The 26,874-nt window shown below is 45.8% G+C and overlaps 1 protein-coding gene across 2 annotated transcripts in view; it reads right to left on the reverse strand.

Annotated features, from left to right (window-relative positions):
- SNX27 (sorting nexin 27) overlaps nucleotides 1–26,874 on the reverse strand; it is a 159,754-nt gene that overhangs the window by 88,027 nt on the left and 44,853 nt on the right. For both annotated transcript variants that reach the window (XM_069218325.1, XM_069218326.1), the window contains exon 2: nucleotides 24,344–24,575. In XM_069218325.1, coding sequence (XP_069074426.1) covers nucleotides 24,344–24,575 — 232 coding nt within the window. The remainder of the gene's footprint in view (nucleotides 1–24,343; nucleotides 24,576–26,874) is intronic.

Consider the following 26,874-nt stretch of genomic DNA (forward strand, 5'->3'; position numbering starts at 1 on the left):
CCAGGTGCATTCTGGGAGTTTTAGTCCACACCCACAAGGATCATCGCAGAGCTTCTGGACCCTTGGTGTGAGTGGTGGACCCCAAAAGAACCTTAAAAGAACATCTGGGAGAAGACCCAGACGTTTGGAGAACTTTTGAAAAAAAAGCTCCATAGAGGGACCGACACACCACGGCAACTCTAGCCGGCTTGCTTCAACCGCGACCTGGCCTGATTTGCAGGTTTGTCCCGGAGAAGAAAATCTCCAAAAAAGAGACTAAGTCCGAACGTAGAAAGTTGACCGGGACCTCCCAGCCAGCGTATCCGAGGAGGGCTCCAGGGACGTCGGATCAAGATCCAGGTTTACCCCGGTCGAAGGATTTTCACCTCGAAAAAACGATTAAGTCCGAAGGTAAAAATCTCCACTGAGGGCTCCCGCGAAGCGTATCCAGAGACGAGTTCCAGGAGGTCGGATTGGACTGGCAGGTTCGTCCCGCTGAAGAAAATCTTCAGAAAAGAGACTAAGTCCGAAGGTAAACTTTTGACCGAGGCCTCCCGCGAGCTGTAACCAAGCAGGGCTCCATCGCAGTCAGTCTTAAAGTTTGACTTTTCTCCGGTCGAGGGGCGACCAGATTGGCGCTTTTTGTTTCTAGGTGCTAGAAAACAATAATTCTTTATAAACAAATATCTCTGGTTCCCCTTATCTGATTTTATTCGTTTTTGTGTCATTTTAAAGATAAAAATATAATCTATTTTTATAAATTGGTTTTGGATTTTTAAATTGTTTCCTGTGTTTTATTTAATTACAGTTTTGTGATATTTGAACGCTTTACACTCTGTCTCCTAAATTAAGCCTTGTCGCCAAGCTACCAAGGGTTGAGCTTGGTTTAAAATACTGAGACCTAACTGGACCTAAGTGGAGGTTAGTGGCCTATTGCTAAGTGTAGGTACCTACCCGCCCTTACCAATAACCCATTTTCCAACAGTGTATGTATGCCTTTTTAAGGTCTTCAGGAAAGATTCCTGTAGTTAAAAAATTATTGATGATTCTTCTTACTGACGTGGCAGCAGAGGTAGATAAAAGAATGCTTTGAAAATGTGTAGTGGTGTGGATTGAATTGGAGTGGGGTGTATTAAGGTGAACTGGATTGGACTGGGGTGGATTAAGCCGGACAGGACTGAAGTGGGATGGGAGGGACTGGGATGAGGCAGGTGGATTGGAGTGGTGCAGACTGGGTTAGATTGGATTGGGGTGGGTTGGATTGGAATGTAGTATTTGGACTGGGATGGGTTGGATTGTGGGGGATTGGAGTGGGGGATTGGAGTGGAGTAGACTGGATTGGACTGCGCTGGGGTAGACTGGATAGAGCTGGATTGAATTGGTCTGGATTAGGATGGATTGGAGTGGGGTGAATTGGACTGAGATGAGGTAGACTGGATTGGAGCGGGCGGTCTGGAACAGGGAGGATTTTTTGGACCGGAGCGGGGCAAAAATAGTTTTGGACCGGAGCGGGGCAAAAATAGTTTTGGACCGGAGCGGGGCAAAAATTGTTTTGGACCGGAGCGGGGCAAAAATTGTTTTGGACCGGAGCGGGGCAGATTTTTTGGAGGGATTAAAGTGGGGCAGGGCCACTCTGTTTTGGAATGGAGTGAGTGGGGCACTCTGTTTTGGAATGGAGTGAGTGGGGCACTCTGTTTTGGAATGGAGTGAGTGGGGCACTCTGTTTTGGAATGGAGTGAGTGGGGCACTCTGTTTTGGAATGGAGTGAGTGGGGCACTCTGTTTTGGAATGGAGTGAGTGGGGCAGATTGGAGTGGGTTGGGTGTACTGGAGTGAGGTGGACTGGAGTGCGACAGATTGTTTTGGAGTGTGGCAGATTGTTTTGGATTCAAGTGGGCCAAGCTGGAGTGGGGCAGATTGTTTTGGATTCGAGTGTGGCAGAATGTTTTGGGTTGGGGAGGGGCAGAATGTTTTGGATTGCTGTATTTGAGTGGGCAGGTTTTCTTGGATTGGAGTGTGGCAGATTGGAGTGGGGTGGGTAGGGAGGGCTGGAGTGGGGTGGGCTGGAGTTGACTGGGGCGAGTGGTTTTGATTGGAGTGGGGCAGATTGGGGCGTATTGCACAATGTGTTAAAGAATAAATTTGAAAATTACACATAGGAAACAATGTTGCTTTACAATATTTAGAACAAGATAATAGTCATTATTTGAGCACAGCCCCCACGAGCAAAATCAAAACAAGACATGAGTGCAAAGTGAGACAAGAAGACTTGGCAAAATGAAAAAAAATAACTATAGAAAAATACAACTTTGCAATTTTGTTTGTTCTGCAGGGCACGTTTTTGCCAGTCATGTGCCTTCTGTTTAAAGGGTACTAGAAGTTAAAAGAAGAAAATAGTACCTCAATTATGTCTGGAGTAGTAGATGGGCACTGATTAAGTTGAATCAATACGCGCTTCGTCCCTGTTCCACATGCAGGAACGGAAATGATATGCCATCCATGACCAATTATGAGGCTTTAAAGAAGCGTTCCATGCAAGCAAACAAGTGATAAGCAACTGACGTGCTCCAAGCCCTTTTCTAAAAACAAACAGCGTCTCGCTAGCGCATGCGTATTACAGGCTCGAACATAAAAAGGAGGGACAAAGCGGAAGGATTCACCCCTAGCAAGCAAGCATTTTGGAAGGAAAATCCAAACAACAAATAAAAAGTAATGAGCAGGATGTAAGCCCACAAAGTGTATACAACAGGTCTCAGAGGCTTGACCTAAAAACTGTCCGCGGCCTGTCTACATGCAACACAGAAACTGACAATTTACATTGGACTGAAGTTATAATTTTAAAATTTCTGAAAATTCTACTACTGAGGAACATTCCTTGTTTTTTCACATATTTTACTTAAATTGTTACTTACTACAAGGTGTTTGAGTGACAATGCTCTGAAACACTTTTTTGACACACACACACACACACACAGGGGCTAATTGTAATGAGCTAAGCTTGCGTTTGTCATGAAGAAACTACATGGTAAAGTTTAGTCTGTGCAGGTTCAGACAAAACAAACATCGTGGTCCACTTCCCTCAGATATGGATGAACTCCACCCTCTGTGTTTGTACATCTCATGGCCCCACTATGATGTTTATGGCACAGCATCCTCGAGCTTCCAAAGTCACACTAAAGTGCGATCATTGCCTACGTGGGGCACATTAGACTCAAGTGTGAACTTCATCCTAAAAGATGAGGCCAAGCCAGACTGTACAAAAGTGTATTCAAAGGTGAATGTGCTAGGCGGGAGTGTGCAGGCTGAAGTTGGAGGCTGTGGCTTGAGAGGCACCAAGCTCTGCAGAATGAGTGATATGACAAAGACGAAGTCCTCTCAAGCAGCAGCAATGTCACAACTTCCTACTCACCCAGAGCGAGCAATGCACAAACAGTCAAAGTTTGCAAGCATGCTATTATTAGATACATACTGCTTGTGCTGAAAATTTGGTAGTTTATGGTTTCAATCCAGAAGCCAGGTTTTCCATTCAGCTGGTTTTTATCCCTCAGAAATAGGTTGAAACCGAAACGAGATACCCTACTAATAACCTGGCCAAATTTTGGGCAGGTCCATCCAATAGCTTAGCCTCCTGACACTTCGGGTAATCCAGATTCACTCAGGCAGTGATTAACTTGAGCCAGTAAATGCTGGTAGGGGACCATTGGCACTTATTTTTCCCCATTTCAGATCATCACTCAGTGCAAGAGAGGTAGAAACATACAGATAAGAGGGAGGAGAAGAAACAGGGTAAAACTATTAAAAAGGGAGGAAGCAGGAACCTGCACGAGCCAGAAAAAGGAACAGGGATTGTTTGGCAGTGGATTAAAGGATATCTGCCTCAGTATTGGGTGTCTTGACATTCAATTGCACTGGCTACTAGCTTCTGAGCAGAGCTTCGGTCACAGGCACTATTTCTTTCACAAATTAAGCACTGCGAGTAGGAAAAGGCATAAAAAAAAAAGGGCAGGGGAAGTGTTAATTAGCTAATAACATTGGCACTGCGCAAGTAATCTATGCAAAATTTGACAAACACTTGGAAGGATTGGTTTTCTCTTTCTATTGGTCTGTCAAGGTTTGTGCCAATTCACCACCTAGGGCAAATACATTTGCTCAGCGATCGTGCCAACTAGTACCCTGCCATGATTTGTTATTTGCAGGCACACAAACAATGAGTTTCTTAAAATTGGATCTTCTTCTACTGTGACCCATGCAGGAAAGAGGACTCACAAGAAAGTAAAAAACAGGAAAAGGAAAGTAAGATGAAACAGATAAAAGGAATAAAAAGTATTGGGGGTGGAGTGGAGAAACATAGCAAAGGGATAAAAGTTAAAACTGAAGAGGACAGAGAACGAGAGGGGAACATTAATCACTGGTTCATGGAGCCAGTCAGACTTTGGTGGAGAAGTGAGAAACAAAAAGGTGTCACCCTATGTACAAGAAGCCAAATAAAGTTGAGGCATGGGAGGGCTGGAACCCATATTGTACGGATGTAACAGACCTGGACACTGAATGGAGCTAATGTGGATGGTTGTAAGTGTTCCATGCCTCTTCAGGCACAAAAAAAATAAAGTACAAGTAAGTACAAATAAATATAACTAAAGAAAACAGAACTCTTTTCTGTAGGCTGGCTTGCATAACCCTATGGGTATTGGTTGAGCTTTTCAGGGCTTGTGTCTGCACTAAATGGAGATCTAGACCTGTCATTTCTCTGAAAGTGTAGTATCTTAAATGGTTTTATGTGAAATGCTTCTATAAGAAGTATTCAGAGATAAACATTTGAACAAAAGAGGTCACAACTGGTTTTAGCTCCTAATGTGCCCTGTGCACCCACACTAGAGATTGTCAGGCCTCTTATTGACAGCCTATTATGTGAGCTTGCTTTTAGTAGGCTGAAGTCTTTCTGGACTTCAGTGGAATGGTGGTTTTAGTTTCTGTGGTAGGTAGCAGTCAGTGACACATCAGATAATTCTAAACGTGGAACCACACACAAAGAACTATCTCAGAAGAGTTCTACCTTACATTGAGACGTTCATTTGCTCAAGAAGACTACGTGGCAGTGTGCAAGAGATGGAAGAAGCAAAAATAGAATGGGCAGAAGACTCAGGTTTCAAGAGCTAAGCAAGTCTGTAAGGCCACATGTCTGTAAAAGAAAACTAATTACACTCAGCAAAGAAGCAGAACTTGTTTAAACATGCGTTAAAGAGACAATTAACTTCATTTTTGAAAATTATTAACTTTGAAAAATTGAAGAAGAGTGGTGGTCTCTCAAAACACAAGCAGGAAGCATGAAAGAAAAAAAGCCAGTGGGAAGATTCTTACTCATCCATCTCAGTCACCTCCTCACCCTGTGCCTAATATACAGCTTGATGGAGCTTTTAAGCCCTTGCTTTTCCTAGACTCCTAGTTTTCTAGTACAAACTACTCACAGGCAGGGTGCCACAGGTAAGTAAAATGCAAATATAAGTCCACACAATAAGGTACATTTGGTGGTTCTTGGATAACTATTTGTAAATATACCATCCTGGTGCCAATTTTCTTTACAGCTCAGCCCAACTCGAATAACTCCTTTCAAAGCACACATAAAGAATGCTCACATTAAAGGGTAAGAAGGCTTGCATGCACAGATACAACACATTCTTCTCCAAGAAGCAACACACAATACTATAATGAATGTAGAACCTGTGTGAACTAAATGTGGGACTTGGAGTAGCGGGCCAAAAACCCCAGGATAATCAACAGAGAGAGTGGCAAGACTTTTGTGCAGCGAGCCAGCATTTAATAGCCCGTTAGAGAAATTCACAGATATGTGTATTTTCCACCACCCTGTGGGAACCATAAACAGGGTCCACTGTAAAGCTGATGGGGAGCACTATAAGCTAGGCGTGAGGGGATCACATCACAAATCACAAGAACCTCCTGTAAGACTGTCTTAGACACATGAGGTTGTCAAACTGAACCTAGAACACAACCAAATCCCCCTCACTCCAAAACTAACAGGACCTAAGCAAGAGAGCAATTATCCTTTGCTCAGCAGACATAATGCAGACATGGTCGACTGACACTGTAGAACAAAGTGGGCCAATGCAAGGAGGAATATCTTGAAATGGAAGAGGCTAATCATTCTTTACAGTTTGGAATAGCCTGCCAATAAGGTTGGCCTGGGTATTGAGATAGAAACCAATAAGTGCACCCAGCCATGCCGCCTAAGGGCAATGCTTTTGCCCATCGACTTGGTCACATAGTCTGTAGTATTGCACCATGCTCTGATCAGTATAGCAACATCTTGTCCACTGCAGTGTTACTGAATCAAAGAACCATGCACGTGCCCCGATAGCGCATCTTCTCAAGGCCTCAGAGCAACATACAAAGAATCATGTGGTGGTGGTGGAGAACAGGGACAAACTTCCCAGGGAGACCACTTTGTCTCCATAGCTTTGATACACTTGGACTCCCTATAAAGTGGAGTGTGGTGGAGGGGGGTGCACCGGGGCTCAATTTAGAAGAAGCCGCTTGCACCACCAAGCTCTCGGATGACTGTTGGGCAGACAGGAACTTTGAGTCTCCATGAATACGTCTTGAGCTCTGATCTACATGAATGCTCGCAGCAGGAGCAAAGAATGACTTGGCTCATGCTGCAACAACTGGGGACAAGAAAACATCAGGGAAGGGAAGCAGGGCCTCAGAAGAAGAGGCTGCCATTAGTACCCGTCAGTAAGCTATTGTTACATTCCTCAACAGGAAGAAGAAGTTCCAGCAGTTTTACAGATGAAGTAAAGGATGCACTTCTTCCACAGATGACTTGATTGACACTTCAGCTCAAGTTCAGGCGGTGTGTAGAGCCTGTTGGCATTCTGCAGGTCTAGATATAGACCATCATCCATTTAGTGATGAAGAAGCCTTTTGCCTCACTGTTGTCACCGTTTTGTGAACCACCACAGGGAACATCTGGATAGTGTCATACCCTGAGCTGAAAACAGCCTTCAACGCGGCAAACATCTGAGCGCAATGTATTGGCTTACACAGTTCATCATTCTCATAAGAAGTTCGGACTTCTTTCTCAGGTCAAACTGGCATGTTTTGGAAGTGCAGGAATCAGCTCCAGGATCAGTGCCAATCACATTACTGGTGACTGGGGCATCACCTTATGAGAAATGGCTCAGGATACCTTTTGAGCCAAAGTTTCTGGGGACAGCTGAGAACAGAATCAAACACCTAAGTTGCATATGTCAAGTTCCAGAGTGCTTTGTGAGGTCAACATGTGTACAAGAAAAGCAGGTGAGCACAGTTAAAGATATTTAGAGTGACCGGAGTAAGAGCTGCTATGTGTTACAGGTTAGCCAGCAGCATCAGAAACTCTGGGAGCAGTTTCTCAGGTTCAGGCACTGCCTCAGAGGTTATCAAAAACTGAGTTAGGAAATTACAGCACTAACTTTCTGATTGATCTCTGGAATGGGAGAGACCTTCTGAGAGAGGAGTGCTCACATGGCAGACAACTTGCCTGAAAAGGAGTCCTGGATGGGACAATGCACACCTTTTGCAGAACAGAACCTTGTCGGGCTTGTGTTCCTTTTCCTTGACTGACATTTTTTTTTTCTTCACAGGACCAAGACTCATGTTTAGGCATCAGAGGCAAATATCAGAAGGCTCAGAGATCAACATTTGCATGAGGCAAGTAGAGCATTGTTTGAAACCTAAAGGGGGAGGGGGACATGACCTAAAGTAACACTTCCAATGGAACGTTTTTGGTAAAAGTACAGAAGCGGAGCTCCAGATTCTCACTGACTGGAACAAAAGTAGTAACTGATGTCCATGCTTTAGGAGATTAATTTACAGCTCCTTGTTGTCATGCGCAGAGGTGAGAACGGAGCAGCACAGCACAACCTAACTGAACTGGTTAGCTATTGCAAGAGTATCCAGATCCGGTCTGCAGCCTTGAGGAGATTTAAGAGCAGAGTGCTTTGCGGGTAGAAGTATGCATCAGAAAAAACATATGCATACCAAAGAGAGATGAGCTGCATGGTTGTGAGAAGGTAGCCTCTTTCTAGCCTTGTTACCCCCACTTTTGGCCTGTTTGTGAGTGTATGTCAGGGTGTTTGTCACTGTTTTCACTGTCTCACTGGGATCCTGATAGCCAGGCCTCAGTGCTCATAGTGAAAACACCATGTTTTCAGTATGGTTGTTATGTGTTACTGGGATCCTGCTGGTCAGGACCCCAGTGCTCATAGGTTTGTGGCCTATATGTATGTGTCACTGGGACCCTGTCACACAGGGCCCCAGTGCTCATAGGTGTGCATGTATATGTTCCCTGTGTGGTGCCTAACTGTCTCACTGAGGCTCTGCTAACCAGAACCTCAGTGGTTATGCTCTCTCATTACTTTCAAATTGTCACTAACAGGCTAGTGACCATTTTTACCAATTTACATTGGCTTACTGGAACACCCTTATAATTCCCTAGTATATGGTACTGAGGTACCCAGGGTATTGGGGTTCCAGGAGATCCCTATGGGCTGCAGCATTTCTTTTGCCACCCATAGAGAGCTCTGACAATTCTTACACAGGCCTGCCACTGCAGCCTGAGTGAAATAACGTCCACGTTATTTCACAGCCATTTTACACTGCACTTAAGTAACTTATAAGTCACCTATATGTCTAACCTTTACCTGGTAAAGGTTAGGTGCAAAGTTACTTAGTGTGTGGGCACCCTGGCACTAGCCAAGGTGCCCCCACATTGTTCAGAGCCAATTCACTGAACTTTGTGAGTGCGGGGACACCATTACACGCGTGCACTACATATAGGTCACTACCTATATGTAGCTTCACCATGGTAACTCCGAATATGGCCATGTAACATGTCTATGATCATGGAATTGCCCCCTCTATGCCATCCTGGCATAGTTGGCACAATCCCATGATCCCAGTGGTCTGTAGCACAGATCCTGGTACTGCCAAACTGCCCTTCCTGGGGTTTCACTGTAGCTGCTGCTGCTGCCAACCCCTCAGACAGGCAGCTGCCCTCCTGGGGTCCAGCCAGGCCTGGCCCAGGATGGCAGAACAAAGAACTTCCTCTGAGAGAGGGTGTGACACCCTCTCCCTTTGGAAAATGGTGTGAAGGCAGGGGAGGAGTAGCCTCCCCCAGCCTCTGGAAATGCTTTGTTGGGCACAGAGGTGCCCAATTCTGCATAAGCCAGTCTACACCGGTTCAGGGACCCCTTAGCCCCTGCTCTGGCGCGAAACTGGACAAAGGAAAGGGGAGTGACCACTCCCCTGACCTGCACCTCCCCTGGGAGGTGTCCAGAGCTCCTCCAGTGTGCTCCAGACCTCTGCCATCTTGGAAACAGAGGTGCTGCTGGCACACTGGACTGCTCTGAGTGGCCAGTGCCACCAGGTGACGTCAGAGACTCCTTGTGATAGGCTCCTTCAGGTGTTAGTAGCCTTTCCTCTCTCCTAGGTAGCCAAACCCTCTTTTCTGGCTATTTAGGGTCTCTGTCTCTGGGGAAACTTCAGATAACGAATGCATGAGCTCAGCCGAGTTCCTCTGCATCTCCCTCTTCACCTTCTGATAAGGAATCGACCGCTGACCGCGCTGGAAGCCTGCAAACCTGCAACATAGTAGCAAAGACGACTACTGCAACACTGTAACGCTGATCCTGCCGCCTTCTCGACTGTTTTCCTGCTTGTGCATGCTGTGGGGGTAGTCTGCCTCCTCTCTGCACCAGAAGCTCCGAAGAAATCTCCCGTGGGTCGACGGAATCTTCCCCCTGCAACCGCAGGCACCAAAAAGCTGCATCTCCGGTCCCTTGGGTCTCCTCTCAGCACGACGAGCGAGGTCCCTCGAATCCAGCGACACCGTCCAAGTGACCCCCACAGTCCAGTGACTCTTCAGCCCAAGTTTGGTGGAGGTAAGTCCTTGCCTCACCTCGCTGGGCTGCATTGCTGGGAACCGCGACTTTGCAAGCTTCTCCGGCCCCTGTGCACTTCCGGCGGAAATCCTGTGTGCACAGCCAAGCCTGGGTCCACGGCACTCTAACCTGCATTGCACGACTTTCTAAGTTGGTCTCCGGCGACGTGGGACTCCTTTGTGCAACTTCGGCGAGCACCGTTTCACGCATCCTCGTAGTGCCTGTTTCTGGCACTTCTCCGGGTGCTACCTGCTTCAGTGAGGGCTCTTTGTCTTGCTCGACGTCCCCTCTCTCTGCAGGTCCAATTTGCGACCTCCTGGTCCCTCCTGGGCCCCAGCAGCGTCCAAAAACGTTAAACGCACGATTTGCGTGTAGCAAGGCTTGTTGGCGTCCATCCGGCGGGAAAACACTTCTGCACGACTCTCCAAGGCGTGGGGGATCCATCCTCCAAAGGGGAAGTCTCTAGCCCTTGTCGTTCCTGCAGTATTCACAGTTCTTCAGCCTAGTAAGAGCTTCTTTGCACCAACCGCTGGCATTTCTTGGGCATCTGCCCATCTCCGAGCTGCTTGTGACTTTTGGACTTGGTCCCCTTGTTCCACAGGTACCTTCAGACAGGAATCCATCGTTGTTGCATTGCTGATTTGTGTTTTCCTTGCATTCTCCCTCTAACACGACTATTTTGTCCTTAGGGGAACTTTAGTGCACTTTGCACTCACTTTTCAGGGTCTTGGGGAGGGTTATTTTTCTAACTCTCACTATTTTCTAATAGTCCCAGCGACCCTCTACAAGGTCACATAGGTTTGGGGTCCATTCGTGGTTCGCATTCCACTTCTGGAGTATATGGTTTGTGTTGCCCCTATCCCTATGTTTCCCCATTGCATCCTATTGTAACTATACATTGTTTGCACTGTTTTCTAAGACTATACTGCATATTTTTGCTATTGTGTATATATATCTTGTGTATATTTCCTATCCTCTCACTGAGGGTACACTCTAAGATACTTTGGCATATTGTCATAAAAATAAAGTACCTTTATTTTTAGTATAACTGTGTATTGTGTTTTCTTATGATATTGTGCATATGACACTAAGTGGTACTGTAGTAGCTTCACACGTCTCCTAGTTCAGCCTGAGCTGCTTTGCTAAGCTACCATTATCTATCAGCCTATGCTGCTAGACACCCTATACACTAATAAGGGATAACTGGGCCTGGTGCAAGGTGCAAGTACCCCTTGGTACTCACTACAAGCCAGTCCAGCCTCCTACATTGGTTGTGCAGCGGTGGGATAAGTGCTTTGAGACTACTTACCACTCTTGTCATTGTACTTTTCATAAGAGAAAAATATACAAAACAAGGTCAGTGTATATACACATAGCCAAAAAGTTTTGCATTTCCTCTTTTCACTCTTTTCTAAGTGCTGAAAAGTACTTCTAAACTTTCAAAAAGTTCTTAAAAGTTTAAAAAGTTTTTTCTGTCTTTCCAAAAAGTTCTGAAAACTTTTTTCTCTTTGTCTATCACTTTAACTCTCTCAAAAAAATGTCTGGCACAGGCCAAAAAGTTGAACTGTCCAAACTTGCATATGATCACCTTAGCTGGAAAGGAGCAAGGAGTCTCTGCATAGAGAGAGGTTTGAGTGTAGGGAAGAATCCTTCCTTAGAACTGTTAATTAATATGCTTAGAGTACAGGATAAGGCCATAAGTGCCCAATCTGTAGAAAAAGTAGCTAATGGTTCTCAATCTGATCCAGGGACTCCCCCAGGAAAAGGTTCAGGAAAGAAACTTCTCAGCCTGCCCATTACTAGACAGTCTAGCATAGTTGGTACAGAGGTTGAATCACATCATACTGATGATGTGCTCTCACATTATACTGGTAGCCAAGCTGTTAGGGTGCCCTCTGTAAGGGACAGGTCTCCTTCTGTTCATTCCCATCACACCTCTGTATCTAGAAATGTCCCTCCCACCCACCCTGATGACAGATTGTTAGAAAGGGAGCTCAATAGATTGAGAGTGGAGCAAACCAGACTGAAGCTCAAGAAGCAACAGCTGGATTTGGATAGACAGTCTTTAGAAATAGAGAGGGAAAGACAGAAGATGGGTTTAGATACCCATGGTGGCAGCAGCAGTATTCCCCATAGTCATCCTGCAAAAGAGCATGATTCCAGGAATCTGCATAAGATAGTTCCCCCTTACAAGGAGGGGGATGACATTAACAAGTGGTTTGCTGCACTTGAGAGGGCCTGTGCTGTACAGGATGTCCCTCAAAAGCAGTGGGCTGCTATCCTATGGCTATCATTTACTGGAAAGGGTAGGGATAGACTCCTTACTGTGAAAGAAAGTGATGCCAATAATTTTACAGTTCTTAAGAATGCACTCCTGGATGGTTATGGCTTAACCACTGAACAGTACAGGATAAAGTTCAGAGAGACCAAAAAGGAGTCTTCACAAGACTGGGTTGATTTCATTGACCATTCAGTGAAGGCCTTGGAGGGGTGGTTACATGGCAGTAAAGTTACTGATTATGAAAGCCTGTATAACACAATCCTGAGAGAGCATATACTTAATAATTGTGTGTCTGATTTGTTGCACCAGTACCTGGTAGACTCTGATCTGACCTCTCCCCAAGAATTGGGAAAGAAGGCAGACAAATGGGTCAGAACAAGGGTGAACAGAAAAGTTCATAGAGGGGGTGACAAAGATGGCAATAAGAAGAAAGATGGTGAAAAATCTCAAGATAAGCATGGGGATAAGGGTAAAACCAAAGATCCCACTTCAAATCTTAAACACTCTTCAGAGGGTGGGGATAAAACAAATTCTTCCTCTTCTTCCCAACCTGCACACATTAAAAAGCCTTGGTGCTTTGTGTGTAAAAACAGAGGCCATAGGCCAGGGGATAAGTCCTGTCCAGGTAAACCTCCTGAGCCTACCACCACTAATACATCAAGCTCTAGTGCCCCTAGCAGTAGTGGTACTAGTGGTGGGACTGCTGGCAACAGTCAAGCAAAGGGTGTAGTTGGGTTCACTTATGGGTCCATAGTGGAAACTGATGTAATCAGTCCCAAGACAGTTTCTGTCACACCTAGTGGCATTGGCCTTGCCACACTGGCTGCTTGTCCCCTTACAATGGATAAGTACAGGCAGACAGTTTCAATAAATGGTGTTGAGGCCTTGGCCTACAGGGACACAGGTGCCAGTTTCACTTTGGTGACTGAAAACCTAGTGCCTCCTGAACAACACATCATTGGACAACAGTATAAGATTATTGATGTCCATAACTCCACTAAGTTTCTTCCCTTAGCTATAATTCAGTTTAGTTGGGGTGGAGTTACTGGCCCTAAGCAGGTGGTGGTATCACCTAGCTTACCTGTAGACTGTCTCTTAGGTAATGACCTAGAGGCCTCAGGTTGGGCTGATGTAGAGTTTTATGCCCATGCAGCCATGCTGGGCATCCCTGAGGAATTGTTCCCTCTCATTTCTACTGAAATGAAAAAGCAAAGGAGAGAAGGCCTGAAAACTCAGGATCCCTCTCCATCAACAGGTAAAAAGGGTATCACAGTATCCCCTAACCACCCTACCATTCAGGATACCATTCCTGTGGTGGGAGAAACCTCTCCTGGGGTGGCACCTGTTCCAAGGGAATCATCAGCTGGCATAGCTGGACTCCCTGAGGTAGAAGTACCTCTCTGTGGGATAACTAACATTGGTGACAAAAAGAGCACCATTTTAGTTAACATGGAGCATCCCTCCAACCCTCCCAGAGAAACTTTAGTGCAGAAACTCTGCACTGCCTCACAACACTTAGGACAGCATCCCTGCCCTAGTGTGGAGCGGATAGGACAGCATCCCTGCCCTGCTCCAACCCAAGAGAAACAGCATCCCTGTTCTCTCTTCCAGCCATATGGACAAAGTTTTTGCCCAGCTATGGCTTTTCTGAGACAGCATCCCTGTCTGGCATTTCCATCACTACAAATAGGTTCAGTGGACAATTCCCACTGCTCTAAACTAAAACTTACTGATAGAAACTCTGAAAATACATCTTCACATTGTTACTTAGCTAAAAAACTTCAAACAGGGTGGTTTACATCCCCACAGGGAAGTAACCATATAGTGGATGATAAAGGGAGTAACCAGTCTATTGCAGAGCTACTCTCTACTTATCACCACTTAGACAATAAAGTCTCAACTGGCCAAGGTTAGCCTTATTGTCCTTCGTTTGGGGGGGGGTTGTGTGAGAAGGTAGCCTCTTTCTAGCCTTGTTACCCCCACTTTTGGCCTGTTTGTGAGTGTATGTCAGGGTGTTTGTCACTGTTTTCACTGTCTCACTGGGATCCTGATAGCCAGGCCTCAGTGCTCATAGTGAAAACACCATGTTTTCAGTATGGTTGTTATGTGTTACTGGGATCCTGCTGGTCAGGACCCCAGTGCTCATAGGTTTGTGGCCTATATGTATGTGTCACTGGGACCCTGTCACACAGGGCCCCAGTGCTCATAGGTGTGCATGTATATGTTCCCTGTGTGGTGCCTAACTGTCTCACTGAGGCTCTGCTAACCAGAACCTCAGTGGTTATGCTCTCTCATTACTTTCAAATTGTCACTAACAGGCTAGTGACCATTTTTACCAATTTACATTGGCTTACTGGAACACCCTTATAATTCCCTAGTATATGGTACTGAGGTACCCAGGGTATTGGGGTTCCAGGAGATCCCTATGGGCTGCAGCATTTCTTTTGCCACCCATAGAGAGCTCTGACAATTCTTACACAGGCCTGCCACTGCAGCCTGAGTGAAATAACGTCCACGTTATTTCACAGCCATTTTACACTGCACTTAAGTAACTTATAAGTCACCTATATGTCTAACCTTTACCTGGTAAAGGTTAGGTGCAAAGTTACTTAGTGTGTGGGCACCCTGGCACTAGCCAAGGTGCCCCCACATTGTTCAGAGCCAATTCACTGAACTTTGTGAGTGCGGGGACACCATTACACGCGTGCACTACATATAGGTCACTACCTATATGTAGCTTCACCATGGTAACTCCGAATATGGCCATGTAACATGTCTATGATCATGGAATTGCCCCCTCTATGCCATCCTGGCATAGTTGGCACAATCCCATGATCCCAGTGGTCTGTAGCACAGATCCTGGTACTGCCAAACTGCCCTTCCTGGGGTTTCACTGTAGCTGCTGCTGCTGCCAACCCCTCAGACAGGCAGCTGCCCTCCTGGGGTCCAGCCAGGCCTGGCCCAGGATGGCAGAACAAAGAACTTCCTCTGAGAGAGGGTGTGACACCCTCTCCCTTTGGAAAATGGTGTGAAGGCAGGGGAGGAGTAGCCTCCCCCAGCCTCTGGAAATGCTTTGTTGGGCACAGAGGTGCCCAATTCTGCATAAGCCAGTCTACACCGGTTCAGGGACCCCTTAGCCCCTGCTCTGGCGCGAAACTGGACAAAGGAAAGGGGAGTGACCACTCCCCTGACCTGCACCTCCCCTGGGAGGTGTCCAGAGCTCCTCCAGTGTGCTCCAGACCTCTGCCATCTTGGAAACAGAGGTGCTGCTGGCACACTGGACTGCTCTGAGTGGCCAGTGCCACCAGGTGACGTCAGAGACTCCTTGTGATAGGCTCCTTCAGGTGTTAGTAGCCTTTCCTCTCTCCTAGGTAGCCAAACCCTCTTTTCTGGCTATTTAGGGTCTCTGTCTCTGGGGAAACTTCAGATAACGAATGCATGAGCTCAGCCGAGTTCCTCTGCATCTCCCTCTTCACCTTCTGATAAGGAATCGACCGCTGACCGCGCTGGAAGCCTGCAAACCTGCAACATAGTAGCAAAGACGACTACTGCAACACTGTAACGCTGATCCTGCCGCCTTCTCGACTGTTTTCCTGCTTGTGCATGCTGTGGGGGTAGTCTGCCTCCTCTCTGCACCAGAAGCTCCGAAGAAATCTCCCGTGGGTCGACGGAATCTTCCCCCTGCAACCGCAGGCACCAAAAAGCTGCATCTCCGGTCCCTTGGGTCTCCTCTCAGCACGACGAGCGAGGTCCCTCGAATCCAGCGACACCGTCCAAGTGACCCCCACAGTCCAGTGACTCTTCAGCCCAAGTTTGGTGGAGGTAAGTCCTTGCCTCACCTCGCTGGGCTGCATTGCTGGGAACCGCGACTTTGCAAGCTTCTCCGGCCCCTGTGCACTTCCGGCGGAAATCCTGTGTGCACAGCCAAGCCTGGGTCCACGGCACTCTAACCTGCATTGCACGACTTTCTAAGTTGGTCTCCGGCGACGTGGGACTCCTTTGTGCAACTTCGGCGAGCACCGTTTCACGCATCCTCGTAGTGCCTGTTTCTGGCACTTCTCCGGGTGCTACCTGCTTCAGTGAGGGCTCTTTGTCTTGCTCGACGTCCCCTCTCTCTGCAGGTCCAATTTGCGACCTCCTGGTCCCTCCTGGGCCCCAGCAGCGTCCAAAAACGTTAAACGCACGATTTGCGTGTAGCAAGGCTTGTTGGCGTCCATCCGGCGGGAAAACACTTCTGCACGACTCTCCAAGGCGTGGGGGATCCATCCTCCAAAGGGGAAGTCTCTAGCCCTTGTCGTTCCTGCAGTATTCACAGTTCTTCAGCCTAGTAAGAGCTTCTTTGCACCAACCGCTGGCATTTCTTGGGCATCTGCCCATCTCCGAGCTGCTTGTGACTTTTGGACTTGGTCCCCTTGTTCCACAGGTACCTTCAGACAGGAATCCATCGTTGTTGCATTGCTGATTTGTGTTTTCCTTGCATTCTCCCTCTAACACGACTATTTTGTCCTTAGGGGAACTTTAGTGCACTTTGCACTCACTTTTCAGGGTCTTGGGGAGGGTTATTTTTCTAACTCTCACTATTTTCTAATAGTCCCAGCGACCCTCTACAAGGTCACATAGGTTTGGGGTCCATTCGTGGTTCGCATTCCACTTCTGGAGTATATGGTTTGTGTTGCCCCTATCCCTATGTTTCCCCATTGCATCCTATTGTAACTATACATTGTTTGCACTGTTTTCTAAGACTATACTGCATATTTTTGCTATTGTGTATATATATCTTGTGTATATTTCCTATCCTCTCACTGAGGGTACACTCTAAGATACTTTGGCATATTGTCATAAAAATAAAGTACCTTTATTTTTAGTATAACTGTGTATTGTGTTTTCTTATGATATTGTGCATATGACACTAAGTGGTACTGTAGTAGCTTCACACGTCTCCTAGTTCAGCCTGAGCTGCTTTGCTAAGCTACCATTATCTATCAGCCTATGCTGCTAGACACCCTATACACTAATAAGGGATAACTGGGCCTGGTGCAAGGTGCAAGTACCCCTTGGTACTCACTACAAGCCAGTCCAGCCTCCTACAATGGTCAACTGTAAAAGAAACAAATTCATCCACAGGACAGTGCTTACTCCTAAATAACACACTTGAAGGAAGAACAGACTTGGACTACAACCCACCCGCTCAGGGTTAGGTGTGTGACTTGACCAGTGATACAAGAGATTGCTCCATATCAAGATGATTTCGGTCTCCTTATTGGCTTCAGCTCCTGAGGTGTGCAGAGATATTTACGCCATTCTTGGGGTAACCTGCACCTCTTGCGTTTAGCTAGTGAGGATGCCCCTCAACATAGAAAGGTATGGGAACTCAGAAACCTTGCAAAGTACTGAACCCAGCTTTTCATCAAGACTAAAGTTTCTTGCAGGATTAGGCTGCCTCTAGTTCCGATGAATGTCGAATGGTTCACGAGACCTCCTAGCCAAAAGCTGCACCTAAAGGCATGCAATCAATAAATGAAAAGAGATGTGGGTTACACAAATCAGCGGAAGAGAAACATATAACTAAATATAAATCGTGACAGTAGAGATGCTTCATAAGCCACACAGTTGAAGGAAAGGGCAGTTAGAGGGCGAACCGAAAAATTAAGAAAAGGGACTGGGGCACTGCAGATGAAGTCACTGAGAACCACAGAATTGAGTAGTACGTTTATGAAACAGTGAAGGGAAAGGTACAAAGGAAGCACAATGCCTGCACCTGATGCACACCCATATTCATAGATTGGGGACACAGAGTACTATTAATCAAGTTATGGGGCAGTTTCCTTTCCCACCACTAGGAAGAGCGGGTAACCACAAGATGAGAATGGAGGAAAGCAAAGAAGAGGACTACTAGGAGCACTACGTTGTTAAGTGCTTTTCATAAGAGAAGCAATGCCAGCAAATTCCCTCAGACAACAGTGGTCTGTGGCAGGGAGGGGCATAGAACTAGCACAGGCAAAGTCAAACCGGTTTTCAGGAGAATCATTTTTGAGATGTTCGGGGCTCTGAAAGGCTTTTATTTCATGAAAGCCATTCACAAGGACAATAAAGAGGCAAAGAAGTGCGCCCAGTAATGTGATCCAGTTGGCGTGGAAACAAGAGAGCTTGGGTTAGTGAGAACAGAAGAATATCAAAACAACACTCAATGAACGAACACAGAAGTACTTGAAGTGGGTTCTCAGAAGTCTTACAAGGGCTAGGAATGAGGAAGAAGGTGCAGCAGAGCTCTTTCCGTCAAAGAGTATCGCCATCAAGCCAGACCAAAGAGAAATTAAATGTGTTTACATTGTTCATACGAACACAATCTGCACCAATATACTGTGAAACAGTATTGCTTAAATGAGGTGCTTTAAATGGAGAAGTGCGTATGAGTTGGTCAAACTACGAATGGGGGATGCTGAGCGTTACAGCCAGGCACAAATATCTAGGAAGGTTGAACTTAATGCATTTACAGGCCTAACCCAAAAACATAACTCAAGCGTTACCAGGAAAGTCCAACAGTTACATGTGAGATATGTAGAACAGTGCACCGCTCTTCAGTAAAAGGTATAGAAATTAACCAATGCGATTGCTCAAACAGCCCTGGCTAGGCCATCATTAGAAAGCCAATAGTCATGATGTGGTGATGGTGTAATGCTGGTAAAAAAAAAAAAGTAATTATATACAGAACTTTTATTAAAAAAAATGTTTTTTTATCAAGAATCATAAAATGACTTATATTGCCATCTTGTTGCCTCAATGCATGTGATGAACTAAGGCAAACACTTACAGACCGCGATCCCATCCCGTCAGTTCTCGTGGCACCAGCTCACACTGCTGAAGCAATCGTGAGTGGTTGCCTGCTGCCACCTCACCTTCTGGACAGCCCAACACCGCCTGGGCTACTTCTACTTCACCACCTCCTAGTCAGCCTCTGTTTCAACACCTCTTTCCTTTAGAGTTGCCTCTCACTAGCAACTCGAAATCCATCCATTGTAAAAACTACATCCGTCAATGCACTAATTGCTTCACTAACTCACCATGTCCCATGCCTCCTTCCTGTTTGGATAGCTCCATTGTGATCTCTGGCTAGAAAGGCCCAGTGCAGGCAAAAGTGACAGGCTGTGAAAATACCCCTGCACAGACTGATTAATATCCACTTGAACGGTTTTATTCCCATGCACTTAGGGAGGCATCAATGATGCATTTATCAGTACCTTCTGTTTTTCAAACCCCACATCATTAATCGGTCCTAAAACTGTTGAATAGTCCCACCCTCACACAATCTATGGCCCTTGGTTTACTAACCTCTAGAACTGCCCATCCTGAACAACCACTGCGTCTGGTTTATCCACTCCACCTGCCCCCTCCTCACTCGGCATTCCTGAAAAGCCTACTGCCATGCCTTCTACGACTCACTGAACACCAACATGGATATTCCATTACCATTTCCAAAAAGATCACACCACCAGCTCCTTGAAGATGCCACAACTGTTTTGTCCAGGAACGATAAACCATTATCACCAACTCCTCTCAGTCCAATTCATCTGAACAAATTCTATAATAAAATAAAAAGAGTGCCAGATAAAATGCATCTCCGGGCCAAGACACCTGCAGTGTCTTTTTATATAATCAATGAGGTTATAGCTACTGAGAACCATACCTCACGCCTGCGAAGTTAAGAGCTTTTAATTCAATCTACTTTGCAGATCCTACATTGCAGTGTCTTACACTTGGAAATGCACAAACGTGATTGCAACAGAGTGACAGACTCATGAATGTACACAATGAATCACAGTGTATTATTATTTACATACAAACATCAAAAGTTTTCTGTTGTAGCTGCCTCACCATCCAATATTTGTATTTAAGTTTCTTCTGATGAAAGATCCCAGGTGCCAGCTCTGAAGCGCTGCAAAGCAGATTCCAACGCAAAGGGTGTGGAATTCCAACTGGAGTTGCAGCCGTTTATTTCATCCATGTACGGGCTATGTATTTCACTCTTATGCTGCTTACTGACCTTGTCAAATTCACCTGCCCCTAAAACACAGCCGTTATTTTTCACTAAATGGCATGTGTTAACCTTGATTGAACTATCAACCATCCACTATAGTATGGCGATTGCCTTGGATGTTGTACTCTCCCCTAATGAGGTCCCACTTGGAAACTTAGAGTCATTCTACAGCTGAAAAAGAAAGACAGGGTCACCAAAGGGTATTATAAAGGTCAGGACTGGACACCCAAATAAGATGTTGTAAGGAACCATTCCTGTCAGTTGATGACACCCTGAAGCGATTGTGTGTTGCTTGAGAGGTCATATGGGATGCAAGGATCACATCCAGTGAGATGTACTCATTATGCAAACGTCAAAAAGAACCTCAGTCCCCTGAATCTGTGCCGACGTTCCTTCATGCCAGGAGCATGCTCCTCTCCTTGATGGGTATTTGGATAGCTGGTCTATGGTAGGGGCATTAATAATACAAAGAATAATACATAGCCCTTAAAGAAGCCAGCCACTGTAAAAAGGTTCTGTCCAATGCAAATATCTGTTTTCTAACACTTGTGCGCAAATACACTTTCATGTTCAAACTTATAGGTTACCAGCTTGGGGGACTGTATAGAATATTTCCTCTGGTGAAAATGGCAGAAGGCTAGAAACAGCTAACCACGCGAATAATATAATTTACCATTTAAAAGCACACCTTACCAAATACAGTAGCAGAAGGCTTCTGGTTTTCAGAGACACCCTTAATGTGTTCACTGAAGGTAGTCTCAGACCTTTTGATCAATTATTGCAACCCTGAAGTCCGCTCTTTGCATTGTAATGCTGAGTAACACTGGCACTTACAAAATAAAGGAGACATCCACCATTTTGCTAATTTTACACTCGTGTATGCTCAGACTATTTGAGATAACATTTCAGCACTCTTAAATGAATCATGTGCATACTTTTTATTTTTACAGGTGTGTTTCATTTTAAACGACCGCCTTCTCCAACTTCTTTAATTTAACTGCATATTAATGACATTGCTTGAAACACATCCAGTACATAACCAGTGGGACAGGCATTCCTCTGTAGTTGAGCTTTGCCCCACCGCCTGACTACCTTCTCATCCACTTTGTCCTACAACTGCATAGTTGTCAATGTATAAAGTCCAGAACTTGTACCCTCGTAATGCCTCTTAAGGTTCTGGTTCAGCAAGTTTCATTATTTCACAGATCAGGAAACTAGAATTTCAGGTTTAATAACAAGTACCATTTCTTGCTTAGAGACCAAGTCTAGCCGCCCTTTTAAACACTCAGGTCTGCATTAGAAACGGCTAGGACTCAGACCTTAAAGTTATAAAACTGCACAAAAAACCTACAAGCCGTATAATGTGAACGGCTACACGGTGCTAGTAAGAATGTAGGGACGCTGCCAGGTTAGCTTGTAGGCAGGGTGCAAAGTGCCATTCCCAGCGTCACATGAGCAAAGTCTCAAGGTTAGGAATGTAGCCTTCAGGCATCCACAACTTCGGCTACCGATGCAGATACACACGCAACCTCAGGCAGGTACCTACTTCTCTCAGCAGAACTGTTCGAGCAGTGTTTAAACGGTGCCTCTAAAATTATGCACATTACCATGAGTGCAGAGAGTTGCTAAGGCAGTCCCTGCCTCATGCTCCAGACCAACTGCTCATCGCCTGTCTCTTGTCACTAGCCTGCTGCCCACCCTTCTCCCTCACACCAACTCCTCCTCCATAACCCAAACTACTGGTCTATACCCTGTCTCACTCCAGCTCACTACCTCATATCTCCCACCCTGCAATCCTTCACCATCTTCTCTCGGACATCACACCACCTCTCAACGTATAACACGTCCTTTTGTTCTTAACTCTCCCCTCCCGCCTCTTCTAATCTTGCTCTCTTCGTCCTTCTTCCTGTTCTCAGCCTCACTATCTACTCTAACCTAAAGCACCCCGAGCACTCTGGCAACCACCCATCTACCACCTCACCATCTCACCATCTCACCATCTCTTAGCTTCCAGCATCGTTACTCTGCCCAGGCCATCCACACCAGACCTCCTCCAACACCTTACTTCTTCCACTTTTATTCCCTTCTCACTCTTCAGCACCCCTACACTGCCCCCTCAACGAATCTGCAATAAACAGTCATTTGGCCCCGCTCGGCGTCATACCCAAACCCTTCTGATCATCATGAATTACCTAACCTAGGATCCTCTAACATCCAAACACCTCAGCCTTTTGTCACTCCCTAGCCACATTATCAGCAACCTATTGCACCATAATCAACAACCCCCACAGTCAGAACTATGACCAGACTCATAATAAGCATTTGCTGCCTTTCAGGCTCTTAAATAATATTCTAACACTCTAATCTCACACAAACAGCACTGGCACGCACAGAAGCACCCCTAGTGTAAAGTATAATGCAACTTTTAATAAGTTTAATTCAATTTAAGGTTTACAAGAAGAAACTGTTTTTGGAAAGACCCTTTCTTTGTGAACACTGAATCTGAAAATTGGACAAAACGTTTCTTCCTGTGAACATCCCATACTGCGAAAGGACATGCTGAAATACTAGGCCCTCAACACGCACTTGGCCACACTTTACCCACAGGACCAATCCCTCCCAGTCATCTTTTGGAACTACTCATCTGTCAATCTGGCACCACACCGACAAGAGGGGCAACACCCAATAGTATGGGCTTAGCTATGTAACACCCAAGACGACTCTTCCAGAAACAGCTGAGCAACTGTGAGCCAGAAAACATCTATTTCACCTACAATAAATGCATCTAAGCCCATACGATAGTGGATCGTATGATGGTCTTTACTAGGAGTCATTACTACTGCAGATTCAGAGACGAACTGACCACATACCATAACTACTGATACAATTCTTGTGCTCTGCACCCACTATAGAACGTACACATGTACTACACTCTATCCTAAATGCACCATAGTCAACTGACAAATTAAGTCAAACTTCTCAACAGATAGTAGTTAGATGCCTTTTTTTCACACTCTCCTGGTCAATCCACGCATACATGCAGCCATATATGTTTATAGTGACTGTCAGAACACCCTTGGCCATAAACCAAGACACCAAAAACACCACATGAACACGAAGCACTCACATCTACTGTCTAACACATTAGCACTGAATGCAAAGGCACCCTAGTGCTCCTGTTAGCTCATATTTAAAGTCATAACAGCAAAAACACAAGAGTAGCACCACTTTGTTCCTCAACCACAACATACAACAGGACACATACAGCCCCCTACACCCTGCCATACACACAAATCCCACAGAATAGAGTGCTACCCATCCCTAAAAGTGTTTCTGTGCGCATCAGGGGTATAAAGTGCTGTCTAAATGAAAATGCAAATGCAATTCCGTGTCCCAAGTTGAAAAAAACAACCAAATTTAGGCAGTCAGCAAAGTTTCAGAGACTGATACAAAAATTAGATGAATAATGCAAAAAGTACTGTGTGTCGTTCACGCATTTCGAGCCACATTCTAAGCAGTGAAAAATTGCTAAACTAAAGTGTAGGGAATGTGTTAAAGTCAAGAATGAATGACACAAAAAGTCAATTATGAGAAGCTAAGTGTTCTAACAGGCCAGAGGCTAGGTTGTCATAAAGGTAGGCAGGAGTGTCCGGGGAAGTGGAGTGAAAAATCGGGGCGGGAGTACATTATTAGAGCCTGTCAGTGTTAAAGGCTTCACTTGGTCCTGTGTGTCGTAAGATTATAGATAAGCTTGCCCTAGAGCAAATAATCTCTTGCCCTAAAACTCAACATTTAAGTCAGTGCATATGGAGTGCATTTGGATAGAGTTTTTGAACTGATGTTTTAAAAAAAAAAATACATTACACTGAAATATGCTCTGTTCAGACCATCGCTGGATGCTTCGGGGGCCCACTCTGCATGTGGCTATGTTAAGGGTGACTGCAGCAGACATCTTCAAGAATGCGGCACAATGATGATTGGTATTCACAAAACTGCAACTAGTTGACCCTAAAGGGAAGCATCACTACTACAAGAAATCAGAGGGATGTGCTTATAATATTTATGAACCTCAAGTTCTAAGCACCAAGACCAGGGGGCTTTCCATACTCACCACAAACTTCTCTGCATTCTGTTCCACATGTTTGTAGGTGGGTATGGAGATGGGCACCGCTTGCTTCTCAGAGTAGTCATAGAACGACTGCCCTGAAGAATCATCACTGGGATCAAGGTTGTCTGCCTCGTGGGGTGGGACAGATAACACTGTTAGAACAAGCTCCTTCTCACCAGCCCGGATCAGGTCTACCACTTGCTTATGAGTTGCACCTTCCACATTCACACCGTTTCTGCAACAGAAAAATTAAAGTTTGCTTCACTGAATGAATATTCAAAACAAAGAATTTCCAAAATACGCAATTTCAAATATAAGAAATTAGTTATTTGCAATTAGTACACCTCTCTGACTCTAAAGAACAAGTTACTTACCTTAGATAACAAATTATATGGTAGAGACATATTCTAGCTGCAGATTCCTAACCTTAGAATTTACCCCACATGTCGATCTAGGGATTTTTCTTCAAGCAGTACCCCTGCTCACTGTCGGGTGGCTTCAGTCGACTCCACGTCCGTTATTGACGTCGTGGTCGCCAAATATGACAAAACGGATTGTATATAGGCACCACCCCGGTGCGCGGACGTCAGTTTCTTTTCACAACTTTCCACGCCAGAAGTGCAGAGCCACGAAGAACACTGACCCTGGTGCGCCAGAACTATGTCCCTGAAAGAGAATTCCGTGTCTCTCGAAATCAGTTTGTGAAGAGGATGGGTGGGTTGGTAGGGAATCTTTAGCTAGAATAAGGCTCTACCAGATAATTAGTTACCAAAGTTAAGTGACTTGTTCATCTGATAGAGGCTTCTAGTTCCTGATTCGTTACCTTAGAATAGATACCAAAGCAATACCATCCGTGATGGTGGGTCTGTGAACCAAGATCATACTAGGAAGTCCTGCAGGACCGAACAGGCAAAGTACCTGCCCTTCCGGATCGGAGTGTCCAGACAGTGGTATTTGGTAAACGTGTACAAGGATGCCCACGTTGTGGCCTGGCAGATGTCCAGGACTGGAACACTGTGTGCTAACGCAGCAGTGGCAGCTGTTGCTCTGGTAGAGTAAGCGTGCAAACCCTCTGGGGGTTGCTCTTTAGTCAATGCGTAGCACATTTTAATGTAGAGAATTACCAATCTAGAGATAGTTCTCTTCTGCACTGCCTGGTCTTTCTTCACACCGACATGTCCAACAAAGAGTTGGAACTCTTTGGTACAATCAAGATAGAACACCAATGCTCTTTTTCGGTCCGGACGGTGGAGTCACTCGTCTTCCTTGGAAGGATGTGGGGATGCATAAAAAGTAGGCAAGGTGATGGACTGACCTACATGAAAGGACAAAAGGAGAAGGTAGAAAGGAAGCCCTGGTACGAAGCACCAACCTTGTCCGTATGAATGGAGATGAAAGGTGGCTTTGAGGAAAGAGCTTGCAGCTCACTCCCTCTATGAGCACAGGTGATGGCTACAAGGAAGGCCGTCTTCAAAGTAAGTAGTTGAAGCAGGCAACTGTGAAGTGGCTCAAAGAGAACACACATTAGAACAATAAGACGTAAGTTCAAATCCCATTGGGGCATTATGAATGGAGAAGGAGGAAACAGATGGGAAAGACTCATTAGAAATCTTCCAGCAATGGGAGAGGTAAACAAACAGGGTTGGTCAGGTAGTCGGAGGAAAGCTGAGATGGCAGACAAAACCACTGAGGGTGTCCAGGGCAGACCCCTGCTGGAAAACAAACAAAAGTGGTGGAGGAACGCCTGGCTGCTAAGATAACATTACAGACTTTGGCCGGAAGGTCAAAAGCTGCCAACTGCCGCTGCTCAATCTCCAAGCAAGAAGGCAGAGACTAGATGGGTTCGGGTGGAAAACCGTCCTCTGTTGCGGAGACAAAAGATCCTCCTGAAAAGGCAGTCTGAGTGGAGGATCGATGGCCATGCTCAAGAGCTCGGGATACGAGACTCTTCATGCCCAGTCCAGAGCCACAAGAACGACCTGGGCTCGGTTGTTCCTGATCTTCTTAAGAACTCTGGGGAGAAGTGGTATTGGCGGAAAGGAGGCCTGAGTTCTACTTGAGATGAAAAGCACCGCCGAGCGAGTGCCAACTTTGAAACTCTAATGCGCAAAACAGCTGACATTGCGTGTTCCCTGCACAGGAAACAGATATAATCAAGGCTCTCCCCACTGCTGAAAGAGACCTTGCACCACCTCCGGATAGAGAAGTCATTAGTAATCGACCAGACATTGACAAATGAGTGAGTCTGCTCTGGCATTCAGAGAGGCCAACAGATTTTAAACTACGCAGAGCCTCCTGACAAAAGGTCCACAACCCCAGCCCACCCTGCTTGTTGCAGTACGACATGGCAGTAGTGTCTGAACACCTGCACCACTTTCCCTTTGAGAGAGGTAAGAAATGCTTTCAATGCTAGCCTGATCACTCTGAGCTCCAAAAGATTGATATGAAGCTCTGACCCCACCGGAGGCCAGACGCCTCTGTTCTCCGTCTCTCCCATGTGGCTGTCCCGTCCCAGGGATGACACATCTGTCACT

The sequence above is a fragment of the Pleurodeles waltl genome, chromosome 12, assembly GCF_031143425.1.
Source record: "Pleurodeles waltl isolate 20211129_DDA chromosome 12, aPleWal1.hap1.20221129, whole genome shotgun sequence".
Lineage (NCBI taxonomy): Eukaryota > Metazoa > Chordata > Amphibia > Caudata > Salamandridae > Pleurodeles > Pleurodeles waltl.